The 15,893-nt window shown below is 37.0% G+C and overlaps 1 protein-coding gene across 8 annotated transcripts in view; it reads left to right on the top strand.

The window, feature by feature from the left end:
* UBE3A (ubiquitin protein ligase E3A) overlaps positions 1 to 15,893 on the top strand; it is a 44,074-nt gene that overhangs the window by 14,296 nt on the left and 13,885 nt on the right. For 4 of the 8 annotated variants that reach the window (XM_087726541.1, XM_014064424.2, XM_014064423.2 and 1 more), the window contains one exon: positions 2,403 to 2,447. Coding sequence is in view for 6 of the 8 variants with exons in the window: in XM_014064424.2 (XP_013919899.2) it covers positions 2,403 to 2,447 (45 nt within the window). In the remaining 2 variants the exon portion in view is untranslated. Of the gene's footprint in view, positions 1 to 303; positions 422 to 1,367; positions 1,421 to 2,402; positions 2,448 to 15,893 lie in introns of those variants that run through there. The other 4 variants (XM_087726540.1, XM_087726537.1, XM_087726538.1 and 1 more) reach the window with 3 other exon arrangements.

Genomic DNA, 15,893 nt, shown 5'->3' with positions numbered 1-15,893 from the left:
AGGAGGACACTATCAAGGCAAGTAAATTAGAGATGACAATCCCTTTTTGTTTAATTATGAATGATTGTGATAATATTTAAAATATTATCATTTCAGAATTACCATTGGAAGATACTTACCTTAGTCCACCATATAGTTGGTGGAACTCACCACTGTCTAAATCTGTTTGAACTTTTTTAAAGAGAAAAATCCTTCATATAACAAACAAATTTTATCTTTTGGTTTAAAATTTTGTTTTGTTAGGAAACTTGGTAATCTTGCTAAATGCAGCAAACTTGCATACCTTTGCTTTTTCTTTCCTAGGGAGTTACAGTGGAGGTAAAAGGAGTGGCTTGCAGAATGGAGAAGTTGCTCCGAGGGTTTTTGGAAGTGAGCCACCATTTGAAATTGCTAGTTCATGCTGCAGTATTCAGATTAGTGGGTGTGTGTTGTGATCACATTTTCTGCAGTATAATTCAGGGCTGAAAATTAAAGCATTTGTGATAAAATTATATTAAATACATAATAACTAAAAAGGTTTGCAAGTGCTTTATGCTGAGCATTTGATTACTCTGTAGTTCTTTCTGGATTACTTAATATAACGAATTTTTTAGAATTTCAAAGCTTTCATACAAATGTTCTGCACATTGAACATACTGAAGGACACATTGAAGCTGATCAGCATTAATTTAAACAGTTTTTATAAAATCAATAATTTTACATTTTTTGATGTTAAAAATCAGGTCCGCTGTGTTTCTGAAAAATTTAAAAAGACAAACAAAACAAAACACTTGTTTTGAACCATGGGAATTATTTTTCATCTCAGTTGATACTTACGAACTAACAAGAAAAATAAATACATCTTTGAATCAAGGGTATATTTGATGCTCCGTGGAAAGAGGTTTTGAAGAAGCATTTAGGATATAAACATAAAATGTCATGTATTTTTTTTTTTTACAATACCCTTATTAGGCCAACATAAATAGCACAAAATAGTTGCTAAACTTTTGTGTTCTCCAGGACTCTTCATCAAACTAAGTGTTAAAGCAAGAAAGGGGGAACATTCCGGCCAATAAATCATATTTGACTTAAGTTTGGAAGACTGTATACTTAAATAAGACTCTGCTGACGCTGTTTAAAAAGCTGGAAATTAAGATTTATTTATTAATTTTATAGGTCATCCAAATCCACCCCAGTTTTGAATTTGAAATGTCCAGTAAAATAAAATCATATTGGTATGCAAAGTCATTTACTCAAACATGACTCAAAGTCACATTTAATGCCTAGTGAGTTATCTAGGAAGGACCTCAAGGGTTTTACATTTCATCTTCCCTTCAGCATTGAAATTGAGCCCTGGTTTATGGCAAACCATTGTTTGTTGTTTACAGCTGGACCGAAATTGTTATTTAGGAGACACTAACCAGATCAATGAGAATGAAAGGTTAGTTTTTATAACTATTAAAAATTAATTTTAAATATCAAATCAAATTGTTGGAATTTTGGAGCTCATTTTATCCAAAAATATACCAGTCACATATACATCATCATATTATTTCAGAAATCTCAACATTTTTTTATTCTGTTCAGAATGCTTCTGGATGACTTTTCGTTCTCATTTTTAGTGTTAAATTTAACAAACGTTTAAAAGTTTTACTACAGTTGCCCAAATAGATCCTAGTTTCCATTATATAGATATTAACAATTTTCATCGTGTGATACACAATACTTTTGGCAATCTGGAGCTATCTACCATTGAATAAAACTGTAGGAAAAAGTATATTCATACGTTATTTAACATGATTCTCCTTGATAAAGAATATGTTATCTCTAGTTCTAGCCCCTAAAAACATTAAAGACAAGGCAAAAAGGAACTCAAATAGACCACAAGAGCAATAAACAAAATGTTTTAAATGTGAAACACCTTGCATGTGAAATTGGCTGTTTTTATCTTGATTTGCACTTGAAACAGCTGTCCCACATTCGAAACATTTTGTATATTCCTATGTAACAAATTTCATTGTTTCAGCTGTAGTACTATTCAAATAAATAGTTCGGCTGAACTTTGTCTCAAATAATGACATAATATTTGTATAATCAACTAACGTTCATGGATCAAGCTTTGCAGTTGAGAAGAGGATAATTTATATATTCTGAAATTTAATCTCCATACTTAGAGGTTTTCATTAGCTCTTTTTTTACTAGTTTTAGTTGCCTTATAAAATGATATTTAAAGCAGTTAATTGTAAGCAATATGACCAGAGTTTGTATTTATGCTTCTCCTGGCTGTAGGCATCCTTATTTGTAAGCATCTTTCCTATGAAAACTAGGTATTAGTGAAGCATTAACATCACATAATATAGAGCCATATCACGTTCTTCTTACCTACATGCAAAGTTGCTTAAGTTTTTATTTAAACATTTCAGATCACCAGGAGAACCTCACTCTGAAAACATTGAAACTAGCCGAATGTAAGTATAAATAGCATTATTACAGAATGCATTTGGTATATTGTGTGTTTAAGCCAGATGCAACATCAGGGTTGTATTATGGCAGTTTTGTAACAGCTACCTTTAAATTGTATTTCAGAGAAATTAATTCAACACTGAAACCTTATAGGACTATATTCAACTTTATCTAATGGGGTGCTGTTTATGCAACAGAACTTTCCTTGAATTTCCTCCCACTGTCTTCTCTGTGCTCCAAAATTTATTCCAGAGAGTCCCCATTATGCTGGACAAGATTTGAGAAATGGAGGAGTGGGTATAAATTCAGCCTCTTCTTCTAATTGGAAAGCTTGTTTCTCCCAGCAGAATGGAAATAATGCCCATAATAATTAAGGATTATTATGGATATTAAGGATATTAAGTATCCTCATGTGTTATAAAAATCCAGCTTTCAGAAAGTTATATTTTCAAATACAACACCATAGTTTAGTGCTTGAGTAATATTCAATGTCCCATTGAACCCTATTAACTAAAATTAAAGTATATAATTTATTAGGGCTTATACAAATCCTTCTAAAGAGGTGCAGATCTCTTTTTAAAGGTTCTGCATAGTCCTACAATTTATACATACATGAAATATTTGTGTACAGTTTCTTACATCAGATTGTTTCAAAAAGATGTACATGTACTTAAATAGGCGGCCATTACAGTCACTTCATAAATGGAATAAGATATTGATAGTCAGGCACCCACTTGGAAGCCTAACCACTGCATTCTGTAGCAGCAGCTGCTGCAATCTTTGGAATACAACAGGAGTATCTCCAGGTGAAGCCTATGGTACTTTTGATACTGTTAATTTTCCATCTTCAAACCAGTAAGGTGTAAGCTGTTTCTAAACAGCCATAGTTTCCTACTAATTATGTGCAACTACAATTGAGCCATGTCCTGGTTTTTAACCATAACCTGGATATTTTTAAACTTTTGAAGCTTGAGGAGCATTTTAGTAATGTCATACGTAAAACTTTTGATTTGATTTGATTGATTTGATTTATTGCATTTCTATGCCGCCCTATTCCCAGAGGGACTCAGGGCGGCTCACAAACCAAAGTAAGGGCGGGGATACAAACAGGAGGAAAAACAATGGACAAACAACGACAGCAATTTAAAAACAATCAACAAACACACAATTCGAGCGGGGACGGGAACTCGTCAGCCCCAGGCCTGTCGGAACAGCCAGATTTTAAGGGCTTTGCGGAAAGCCTGAAGGGTGGTGAGGGTCCGAATCTCCACGGGGAGCTCGTTCCAGAGGGCTGGAGCAGCCACAGAAAAGGTAGCCAATCGGCATTGGCTGGTAGATGGAATTCGGAGGAGGCCTAGTCTGTGGGATCTAATAGGTCTATTGGAGGTAATTGGCAGCAGGCGGTCTCTCAAGTACCCAGGTCCAATACCATGAAGGGCTTTATAAGAGACGACTAGCACCTTGAAGCGTATCTGAAGACCAACAGGCAGCCAGTGCAGCTCGCGGAGGATAGGTGTGACGTGGGTGTACCAGGGTGCACCCACAATCGCTTGCGCGGCTGCATTCTGGACAAGCTGAAGTCTCCGAATGCTCTTCAAGGGCTGTCCCATGTAGAGCGCATTGCAGTAGTCCAGTCTTGAGGTCACAAGGGCACAAGTGACTGTTGCGAGGGCCTCCTGGTTCAGGTAGGGGCGCAATTGGTGCACCAGGCGAACCTGGGCAAATGCCCCCCCTGGTCACAGCCGACAGATTGTGTTCTAAAGTCAGCTGTGGGTCCAGGAGGACTCCCAAATTGCGAACCCTGTCTGAGGGGTGTACAGTTTGACCCCCCAGCCTGAGAGATGGAATACTTGGCCAATTGTTGGGAGGGAAACACAGCAGCCACTCGGTCTTGTCTGGATTGAGTGCAAGCTTGTTAACCCCCATCCAGACCCTAACAGCCTCCAGGCACTGACACATCACGTCAACCGCTTCACTGAGTTGGCACGGGGCGGACAGATACAACTGTACATCGTCCGCATACTGGTGATATTTTATCCCGTGCCGTCGAATGATCTCACCCAGCAGCTTCATGTAGATGTTAAACAGGAGGGGGGACAGGACCGAACCCTGCGGCACCCCATACTTCAGGGGCCTAGGGGTCGATCTCTGCCCTCCAACCAACACCAACTGCGACCTATCCGAGAGGTAAGAGGAGAACCACCAAAGGACGGTGCCTCCCACCCCCACCTCACGCAATCGTCGCAGAAGGATACCATGGTTGATGGTATCGAAGGCCACTGAGAGGTCAAGGAGCACTAGGACAGAGGCATGACCCCCGTCCCTGGCTCTCCAGAGATCATCGGTTAGTGCGACCAAAGCAGTTTCCGTGCTGTAGCCAGGCCTGAATTCAGACTGAAAGGAGTCTAGATAATCGGTTTCATCCAAGGACCGCCGGAGCTGAGAGGCCACCACTTTCTCGACAACCTTCCCCACGAAGGGGAGGTTGTAGACTGGACGATAGTTGTTTAAGATGGCTGGATCCAAAGATGGCTTCATATTAACAACGCGCCCTTAAAGTTAAATGAAGAAAAGATCATGGTAAACTGCTCATGAAGAAAACAGTTTTTAAAAAATGACTGAATTTTTTTTATCCTAAAAAGAGTAACTGAAATAAAACATATCCATTGCTACACATTTAGCAGCAATATAGATTTAGTCTTAATGTGTAAAGTTAAATGTAAGGTGTTGTACAATTTAATCTTGATTTAACTGATTGTTTTGGGAGAAAGGGGTCCATTAAATGCCAGTGCCTCTTTAATTCACATGTATGTAAATGATACAATTGATATTTTGTCTTCCATCAAAAGTTTATCAATATCCAATAAAATAATGGCTGCTGAATTTTCACTATTTGGAGTTTAAAATAACTTAATTATGAACCTAATATTATCAAAAGCTTCATGGCTTAACAAATCAGTTTATACAGATTTGTCAGAAAAACAAACTGCAACCAACAATTAATGTAACTATTAAAATTGTAGCATTCACATAGACTAGAAAAAATATATATAATTGCACTATATGGTTGGATTCTTGTCAAGCTTAAGGTAAGCTGAATAGTACCCTCATTGAAGGTAAAACATGGGACTGTCTTTGAAAAAGATAAACCAAGCTTGTTTTGTGTATCATCAATACACTACCAAATTTTATAAAATTAATTACAATCATAGTTCCTGAGACAGGACATCTCAGTTGTTGTAGAAAAGCATCTTTTTCATCATCTTCCCTTAAAAATGTGTAACTACATAATTTAGAATGTATTTCTTAAAAACAGTTGATCTAATACCTGTTTCATTTGCTAAAGTGCATCTAATAGAGAACTACATAGCTTAATTGTCTAAAAATTACTGAAATTCTCTTCCTTTTCTAAATATTGTTGCATGATAAAATGCAATAAAAATTCTATTTCAAAGCCATTGAACTTCCTAAGTTATAATTAGCAGAAATTAAAGTATCCTTCAGAAGCATATCTAAAGCATCACCAATACTTTAATTTTCCCATCCAAAGATTTAACTTTAAATGTTTCTTCTTTAAGAAGCATAAATAATAATATGTCAATGAATAAATGCTTTTGCTGTCTCATGCCAAAAGCAGTTTTCTGTTAGTACAAAAGAATGGACTATCTCCTATTCCATTAGCTTAATAAATTGTTTAACTGAGATTCAGTTATAATCTATTTATATTCTAAATAGCTATCAAATAAAATCAGTTTCATTGATACATGGTTAGAAACAATAGTATGTTTTAATTTTAATGTGTCACACTTTATATACTAAAAAATGAAATTCCAGGAAAAATATATTTCTCCATAGAATAAAAGAAAGCTAATTCATAATGGGAATGACTGTTAGAACACTAAAAATCACATAATATTTCAAATCATAGAATATAATTTGACTCAGACTTGGACAAATTTGATTCAGAACTCTTCTACCATAGTTTTAATAAACTATTGACTTGGGCATACAGGTGTTCAAAACAATTACAAGTACCCTTGCTTAATTATCATTTGTTCAGCAGCTATTCAGAGTTACAATGCAAATGAATAAATGGTAGTTATACCCATTTCTGGCTATTGCAATGCTTCTAGAATCACGTGATCAAAATTTGGGCGCTTGGCAACCCAACTACACTTATGATCAAAGAGTACTTCAATTCCTCCATCTATGTATCTCCCCCATCTCTGCTCTTTTGGCTGTTTTACACTTGCCTCTGTCTCCCTATACTCCTCTGGCCTTGCGACCTTGGCCCCACCCCACTCATTCTGCTGCCCCACTGACCTTTATTTTCTTCTTCCTGCTGCTGGCTGATCCTGCTGGCTGTGCCAAATCTTCCCAGAGTCCTGTGTAGCCTTGTACAAAACATCTGACCTTCTTACAAGGCTTCAAAATCTTCCAAAGTCTTGCAAGAAGGCAGCATGCTATTTGGACAAGGGTGGCAGGGCTAAACTAGGCATGCCATGGCAGCAACGAGAGGAAGAAAATAGTGAAAGTCCATTAGGCAAGAAGAGCCAGAGGCAGTAGGTGGCAGAGGGCAGGGCGACCAAAAAGGCAGAAATGGGGGACGATAGATGGTGGGGGATGTTGAGGAAGATGCAATCTCTTACCTTATTTAGGTTAATGACAGCAATCACTAAGCTGTGTGGTAAAATGGAATTACTGCATCAGTTAATGATAGAAATTCTGATTCCAATTACCATAATTAAGAGAGGCCTACTTACAATAATAATACAATAGCAGAGTTGGAAGAGACCTTGGAGGTCTTCTAGTCCAACCCCCTGTGTAGGCAGGAAACCTATACTGTTTCAGACAAATGGCTATCCAACATCTTAAAAACTTCCAGTGTTGGGGCATTCACAATTTCTGGAGGCAAGCTGTTCCACTGATTAATTGTTCTCACTGTCAGGAAATTTCTCCTCAGTTCTAAGTTGCTTCTCTCCTTAGTTTTCACCCATTGCTTCTTGTCCTACCCCCAGGTGCCTTGGAGAATAGTTTATTTATTTATTTATTTGTCTTGTATGCCGCCCACTCCCGGAGGACTCCGGGCGGCTCACAAAAGACAAGGGAAAGGGGGGAACGAGACAAAGACAACATATTAAAAACAAAACCAACATTCACAATTTCTGTGGAGGTAGATGCTTCTCAGCTCCCCCCAGCCTGCTGGAACAGCCAGGACTTGGTGGCTTTGCGGAAGGCCGGGAGGGTAGTAAGGATCCGGATCTCAACAGGGAGCTCGTTCCAGAGGGCCGGAGCTGCAACAGAGAAGGCTCTTCCCCGGGGAGTCGCCAGCCGACATTGGCTGGCAGATGGAATCCGGAGGAGACCCAACCTGTGCGATCTAATTGGTCTGAGAGAGGTAATCGGCAGGAGGCGGTCTCTCAGGTACCCAGTCAGGTACTCTCAGTTTGACTCCCTCTTCTTTGTGGCAACCCTTGAGATATTGGAACACTGCTATCATGTCTCCCTTAGTCCTTCTTTTCATTAAACTAGACATACCCAGTTCCTGCAACCATTCTTCATATGTTTAGTCTCTCTAAATACTTGTATGTATTTATTCCAGAGAATGGATGCAGTAATGCTGAGTGGCTTTTAATCTAACTTTAAGTACAAGTATTCATTGGGTTATCATGTCCAAGGAGAGCCAGTGGAGAATGCAAGTATGGGGTACTATGGGCACTATGGGAACAACTTACCAGAGCAATTTGCAAAATCTTCCCTGCTGGCTTCCCAAATGACTTTTCTTATGTGAAGTCAGCAGGGGAATTCACAAATGGGGATCACATGACATAGGGATGCTATGATGACCAGAACTTTGAGAACTTGTCATACTTCCATTTTATTCAGTGCCACCATAACTTTGAACAGTTACTGAACAAATGTACATAAGCCTGTATTAAAAATTAAGATAATCAAAAATCATCTTCATCTGATATTTCTTTTTCAGAAACCCAATTTAGAAAATCCAATCCCATGCTTTATTGCATTTGCCATTTTTAACTTTTATCTTTTATTTATTTTATTGTAATTTCTTTTATTATTGTTGGGCAGTGTAGATGTTTAGCCTGGATTTGGCATTTTTATTGTTTCCAGCACCTGGGATAGGTAGATGTTGTCTGATGGTGTTAAAGGATTTAAGCTCTTCCAAGTAAAGATGTCTTTTGCAATTGACTGGTGGTGATTTTGTCTTTATTGTTATATGCACAAAATGTGAAATTACAGCTGCCGGTTCTTTAGCTTTTGTTGGCCTTTCTGCACATCCTGTTCTTCTGAAGAACTTGGGATGTTGTAATATATCACCGTAATTTACTGTATGTGCAGACCCAAGCAATGTGGCATTTTGTAATTGTCAGAAGGAAATTTTGTCAATGTGCATATTTTCCAAGTGCCATTCAAGTTTTGTTTGGTATGGTATCTGTTGTTGATGATTTTAATCTTCAATTTGATTCTGACTTTACAGTTCAAGTCCTTTATAGTTTCAAAACTTTACAGTTCAAGTCCTAGCTAAGGACCCTTTAAGAGCTGTTAAGGTAACATCTGAGTATATAGGCAGTTCCAAGTAAGATATATTTTTTTTCAAAATCAGAATATTCAGATCTAGTAAGTTGGATCTGATAACTTTCTATGTATCTAGAGAACGCTTTGGGTATCGTTGCACATTTGTCAATGCCACTGTATTTCAGTGTCTCTGCTAAACTCCTCCGTGCTTTTGAGCAGTGAGCTCAATTCAACTTTTGTTTTTCCAGTGAATTTTAAATCATCCATGTAGAGCAAGTGGGAAATTTTCAAACCCTTTTTAGCCAATTCATAGCCACAATTTGTCTTGTACAAAATGTTTGTTAGTGGCTCCATTGAAGGTACAAATAACAGAGGTGACAATGAGGCAACTTGGAAGATTCCTCGTTTGATTTCAACTTCACCAAGTTCTTCTCCACAGGCCATCAACTTAGTTTGCTATAGCTTCATGCAAGTCTTCAGGAATTTCTGGATGTTGCCGCTAATTCCAAAAATGTCTAAGCATTTCTCAATCTAGCTGTGTGGAACAGAATCAGAATGCTTTCTTATAGCCAATCCAAGCCACAAACAAATGTTTGCCTTTTTTTTTTTTTTTGAATTCTTCAAAACAGTTTATCAATCATCAGTTGGTCTTTGGTTCCTCTTGAATTTTTGCAGCATCCTTTCTGTTCTACAGGCAGCAAATCTTGTTTTCCAATTTATTTTTTCCAAAATCCATACATTTAGTTTGCAATAATGCCTGTAAATAATTTGTATGTTGTTGGCAGGCAAGTTAATGGCATGTAATTTTCAGGTTTATTTCCCTTTTCTTTATACTTTTGAATCAAAAAAGTTCTTCCAGTTGTTAGCTTTCTTGTGTTTCCAGAATATGATTCATCTAGTTTGCTAATCTTGCATGCAGACTTGTTAATAATTTCAACCAGAATCCATGTAGCTCATCTAAACCATGGGCACATCAGTTCTTGACCTCCTTTGCTTGATTTTGCACCATTTCTGTTGTTATGTGAACATCTTCCATTCTAGCCACTTTTACAGTGCTTTCATCGTGCTTGATCATTTTTGCATTCCCATTGTGCTTTTTGTTGTTTTTTTCACAAGCTTCCAAAATTTTAGGGTATTTTCTTTATTAGGTTTTTCATTTGTGGTAGCATCATGTATTGTAAAACCTGTTGCATGTTATTTCACTTACATACATCTTCCCAAACCAAGCTTTCTACAAGCTTTATTAAACTTAGGTAAACATTTGCCAATGTTTAGAAAGGGACTGCATTCCTTTGTTGTTCCATCCTAAAACTACATAAAGAAGACACTTCATATACCCAAGGTACTTTTCCAAAAGGCAAATGGACTTCTTGGGTTTTTTTTCTAGGAAAACATTTTGTTTCTCATCCAAAAAGCTTCTTCAGTTCAATTCTGATTTCAGCTTCTTGAATGAGAAGCAAACATAACTCAAAATTACTGTATTAAAATGTTTGTTTTCAACACTAGATTGTCAGTTACTTTATTGCTTTTCTTTTCTTTCTGATATTCAGATAAGCAAGATTTACTTCATTAGTTATTTCAAACTATAAGGTTAAATTGATTTTCAGTCTCATAATTTTATCTCATCTTGTATTGCCTCTATCATAATTTATCTTGAAACAAAATAAATATTTTAATTGTTCATAGTACAAAAAGGACGAGGGCAATGTTTTGTGCTATTTTACCCATTGGGAATATTAATGACTACTGGTCATTAAACATCTTTTAGATCGCATCTGGTAAAATTGCTTTCATCTTCTGTCTTTAGAGTACTCTCTACCATCATGAGTTCATTTGGTTTCTGTTTCTGGCCTACTTAGATTTTTGACCCTCCGTGATTTTTTTCCCTCAGGACCCAGAGGGATTTTTGGACTTAGACTTGATGCTAAGGAAGGCCACTTTTAGAGTAATTTAGAATCCAGTAAAGCATTTCCAAGGTGGCTGAAATGTAGGAGCCTGTAGAAATGAAAAATGAGCTTTGGTTCAAACCTGATTTATTTATTTATTTATTTATTTATTTTTATTTTATTTATTTATACAAACCATTGTGTGCTGTTCCTTTTGAGTTGGTTGTGATTTGACAGAAATGAAACCCCCAATATTCTGATCATTCCAGGTTTTAGCCAAAGAAAATATGAAGGGACGATAGTGAATTTTCAGGACAAGTAGCGCAAAACAGGCATATGCTTCCTCTTCTGCATGGTCTGTGCATCAGTTCTCTTGCCTCCTGATTCTTCCTAGACCCCTCCAGGCCTTATTTCCCTATTGTCACTACCATTGCTGATATCTTCATGGGATATTCCTTGGCTTTGTCTTTTCCACATTTCCTGCCTCATACCACCATAGGAACACATCACAGGAACATATGTCATGAATACAGGCATGAATCACCTGAAACCAGCTATTCTGTGCATGAAATGGTTCATTCACAAAATGTTTTATACATCCTAGCATCACGTCAACTTGTGTCAGAAGCACCAAGGTGCTTCCAGGTTGCAGAGACTTTATCTTTGCACAGGGAACACCCATTTGAGGACTCCTTTAATGTCCCTTGCAGGAGCTGGAGCAAAGGACGGGCCCATCCCGTTCCTTGGAAACACTTGGATCTTAAAGGCTGCTTGTCAATCCAGCATCCTAACTATGCGAACCACTGTACTTCTTACATCCTAACATAAAGTAACCTATTCCAGTAAATCCTTAAAATGAATCCAAGTTTAGAAATCAAGAACAGAAACCAAGAAATAAATACTGCTTCAATATCACCAAAAATAAAGTTCATTAAAATATGTTTGTTTGTTTGTTTGTTTGTTTGTTTGTTTGTTTGTTTGTTTATGGTATCTAAAGGTGAATAAAGAAGGTGGTCTACAAATATGATAATGCTTTACAAAACTCGGTTTAATGTAGTGGCTAAAGTACTGGGTTACAAACTAGAGACTGAGTTCTACCGTGTTTCCCTGAAAATAAGACAGGGTCTAATTTTCTTTTGACTCCTGAAATAAGCACTTGGTCTTATTATTTTTGAGGTGTAGGAAGCGGCGTGCGTGGTCACCTCAGGGTGGCTGCTGTGTTGTAATATTTTCATGGAAGGCTTATTTTCGGGGAGGGGTATATTTTAGCGCATGCATTCAAAAGCCCGATTGGGCTTATTATCCAGGGAGGTCTTATTTTCAGGGAAACAGGGTAGTTCCTACCCCCTACTTAAAACCAGCTCTATGACCTTGGGCCAGTTACTTACAGCCCTAGGAAAGACCCCGTGTCAGACCTCTGAAATCTTTCCAAGAAAAGTATAGGGTCCAGGAAGTTTCCAGGAGTCAGTGAATTGAAGGGGTGTGCACACATACAAACACATTTCATAAGCGTGACTAGGCCATAGTAGAAAAAAGAAAAACATGTAGTTGTATCTCATATATACAATAAAAGAGAAATCAACCCTAGCAAAATCTGAACAGAAGACCTCAGATTTGATCCGGCTTTTTGCAGAAACAGTTCAAATTTTTACCTGAATAAATTCCAAATTCCAGCTTTGCCTTTGAATTCTGTCTGGAAACAAACTTAACTGTAATATTGTTATTGTAAAATGATACCTATTTGCCTTTAGAGCTGCAACCATAATAGCAAAAATTAATATAAAATAAACAAAGCTAACCAAATTCTATATGACTTAGATTGTTTCCTTGCTTATGTTATTTTGTTTTCATTTTTTGTTTTCGTTCTATGTTATTCTGCTATTTCAAAATTTTTATACTTTATGTAAACTGTCATGATTGAGCCAGATAGCATAAAAATAATATAAATAAATAAATCCATCCAAGAACTGTAACTGATCTAAATCCAATTTAATTCTTTGTTTTTTGGGGGAAATCTATAGTGTCAATGCCACAAAAAAATTGTGAAAGGTCTTGCCAGTCTTAAAGATTGATGATTCTCCTTTTTTATTTACCATATCAATTTACGGCATGCTATAAATTACCTAATATTCTTTAGTATTTCCTCGCATGTAAAATCTCATTGTATAAAGCTGACATAAAGCTCTGCATGAGGTTGTTCTGAAATATTTCAGTGAAACTGATTTGAAAGCATTACCGTGTTTCCCCAAAAATAAGACAAGGTCTTTTCTTTTGACCCCTGAAAAAAGCACTTGGCCTTATTTTGGGGGAGGTCTTATTGTTTTTGAGGTGCAGGAGGCAGTGGGCATGGTCACCTCTTGGCTGCTGCTGTGTTGCAATATTTTCAGGGGGGGGTATTTTCGGGGGACAGCTTATTTTAGTGCATGTGCTCAAAAGCCCGATTGGGCTTATTATCCAGGGAGTTCTTATTTTTGGGGAAATGGGGTAATATATTTTGCGTATTGATAAATTATTTTTATAAATATTTGAACCTCTCCTGTTTAAGGGATTTGCAATTCTTCTTGAAAATTGAATTGGATCAATCTAAATAGTATTTTTGTTTTATTTAAGAAATTTGCCTAATTATGGGCAAAATTTGAAACTTTCTCTCCTGCATAATATCCTTTTAAGCTGAAGGAGTAACATACTAGCTAAAACAAGCCCACCAGAATCTTCTATAGTTATTTGATTAAGGTAAAAAAGCTATTTAAAACAAAGCATTTTAATTATTCTTGAATCCCAGTCTCTCAATACCAATCTTGTTACATATTAACCTCTCTGTCATTTTAAGTAAAATACAGTACTAAAAATCTGAATATACATCAGACAGTTGTCTTTCCATACTCCTATGTCCCTAGCTTCAGTCCCCCCCCCCCAACTCCTGTCAGTATCTTTATCCTGGGACAAGCAGCAGCATTAATGCATTTGGGGGAGTACCAAGTGATCATGTATATCACGAGAGGATTAGTCTTTATATCCAACCATTTCTTATACTCTTAAAATCAAATGTTCCTCAGTTAATATTGTATATAATTGGGGAATATTTAAATTGCTTTTAAAGGCGTTCGTCTACTTCTTATCTACTTTAATTTAAAATTAAATTTAAAATTAAATTTAAATTCAAAATGAGTAGTTTAGAGATTTTAAGAAACCACAATTACAAAACAGTATCAAAACCATGTTTTGATGGTCATTTACAAGGTAAAAGGTTAGTTCACTGTGATTACATTTGTTAACTGACAGTCAGATTGGTCTAATGTAAGGGTGTCAAACTCAATTCCATTGAGGGCTGCATCAAGTTTGTGTTTGACCCGGGGGGGGGGGGCATGGCAAGCTTGATGTCATTCATCAAGGCTCCATTTTGGGCTACAACAGCCTCCTGCAACCATCTGCCAAATAAAAACAGAGCTCAGGAGGGCTGCATGTGCCTCCCCCCCTCCCCCGAATTCCATTTTCGCTAGCAAAGGATTGCAGGAAGGTGTCGCGGCCCAAAACGAAGCCCAGGAGGACTGCATGCCCCCTCTTGTTCTTTGCCAAATATGCAAATTATTATAAAATTAAAATTAATGTACTGCTTTTACAGAGTCATGCGTAGTTGAATCAGTAGATTTTAAATCACAACCATGTATTAATACATTTGTTTGTTTATTTATCATACATCCTGTGCATCTCTTTATAATGGATTAAGTCCAGGTATTGCACAAATGGGAGGTTCCTTCTGCTTATGGAAATGAATTTATTTCAGTAGAATCTGTCGTTCAGATAATTAGTTGCTAAAAAGAGAGCACTTTTAGTTCATTCCCCTCTCTGCTTGCAGCTCCCAGTTACCTCCATGTTGTTCCAGCAGATTTTTGAAAGCCTAAAAGGGTTGCTGTGGAAAGAAGGGATCCCTTTTCTGCCTGTAGCAGTTTGCAGATATTTTCCTTGTGCTATTGTGGATCTAATTTGTTGTATCTCAGACAATATTTCAACAGGGCTTCTTTTTTAAGTTTTATTCTGAACTTAGAACAGAAGAGATACTTGGAACTTTCTACTTCAATCTTTTGGGTGTTTTGTTAGAACAAAGACTGCTAGAACAAATGTTAAAAATCTTTCCAGTGTTCTGACATGGAGAATAATGGGGATGGAAAACACACTTCTTTATTATTCAACCTAGGCCACTAAAGTAAATTCCTGACTGCTAACTCTCACCCAACCTACAGACATTTTGGCCAAGACAATGTATGTTTATGCAAAATTAATATCCTCATAGCAAGCAGTTAGCAATTAGCAAATGCTAATTGGGGTGGGTAAGTTGAGTTTTGTTTTTATTTTATTTTTTTGGCATGCAGACCTGCACAAAAAGTCCACAAGTTTGAGTCCACTAATTTGTCAGGCCCAAAACCAAGAATGGCGTGGTTTTTTTCCAAGCTGAGTTATTTATTGTTTTTACACCAATAGACAAAATCTTGCCAGACTCAAGACTCTACTGTCCACATCTACAATATACCCTATGAACTATTAGGGAGAGTCTGTCTATCCTCTTTCTCTCATACACAGTATTTGTACTGAGTTGCCTCTTACTTCTCTGGAATGCACTCCTTCTCTTCTGGGAATCCACCTCTTTACTACATTCCATTACAGTAATGAAGCAGCAATAATTGAGTCACTTCAGCATAGCTCATTACAGTAGTAAAATTATGCATACTGGCTTGAGGCTTCTTTATAATGTAAATGTGTAGTGTGCACTTGTATTTAACAACATGACAGCTCAGCATCATAGCAAGCTTATGTATAATGCACATATACTGTAAATGGTGAGCAAGAGTTATCTTTTATGCAATTTTAGATTACTTCAAATTCTTTTACCTGACCCCAGACTGCACTCTACATTACTTTAATGAGTGGCCAAGAATAATAATTAGAAAAAATTAAGGTGAAAGAACTATTGCCTTGGTAGGAAATAGTTAACAATGAATCTAAATGTTCAGGTCCATCTGCGATCTCCAA

This window comes from Thamnophis sirtalis, unplaced genomic scaffold (assembly GCF_051295495.1).
Source record: "Thamnophis sirtalis isolate CommonGarterSnake01/CBP01778 unplaced genomic scaffold, rThaSir2_p1.2 scaffold_12, whole genome shotgun sequence".
NCBI classification, from domain to species: Eukaryota; Metazoa; Chordata; class Lepidosauria; order Squamata; family Natricidae; genus Thamnophis; species Thamnophis sirtalis.
This window is presented reverse-complemented; position numbering and strand designations above follow the sequence as displayed.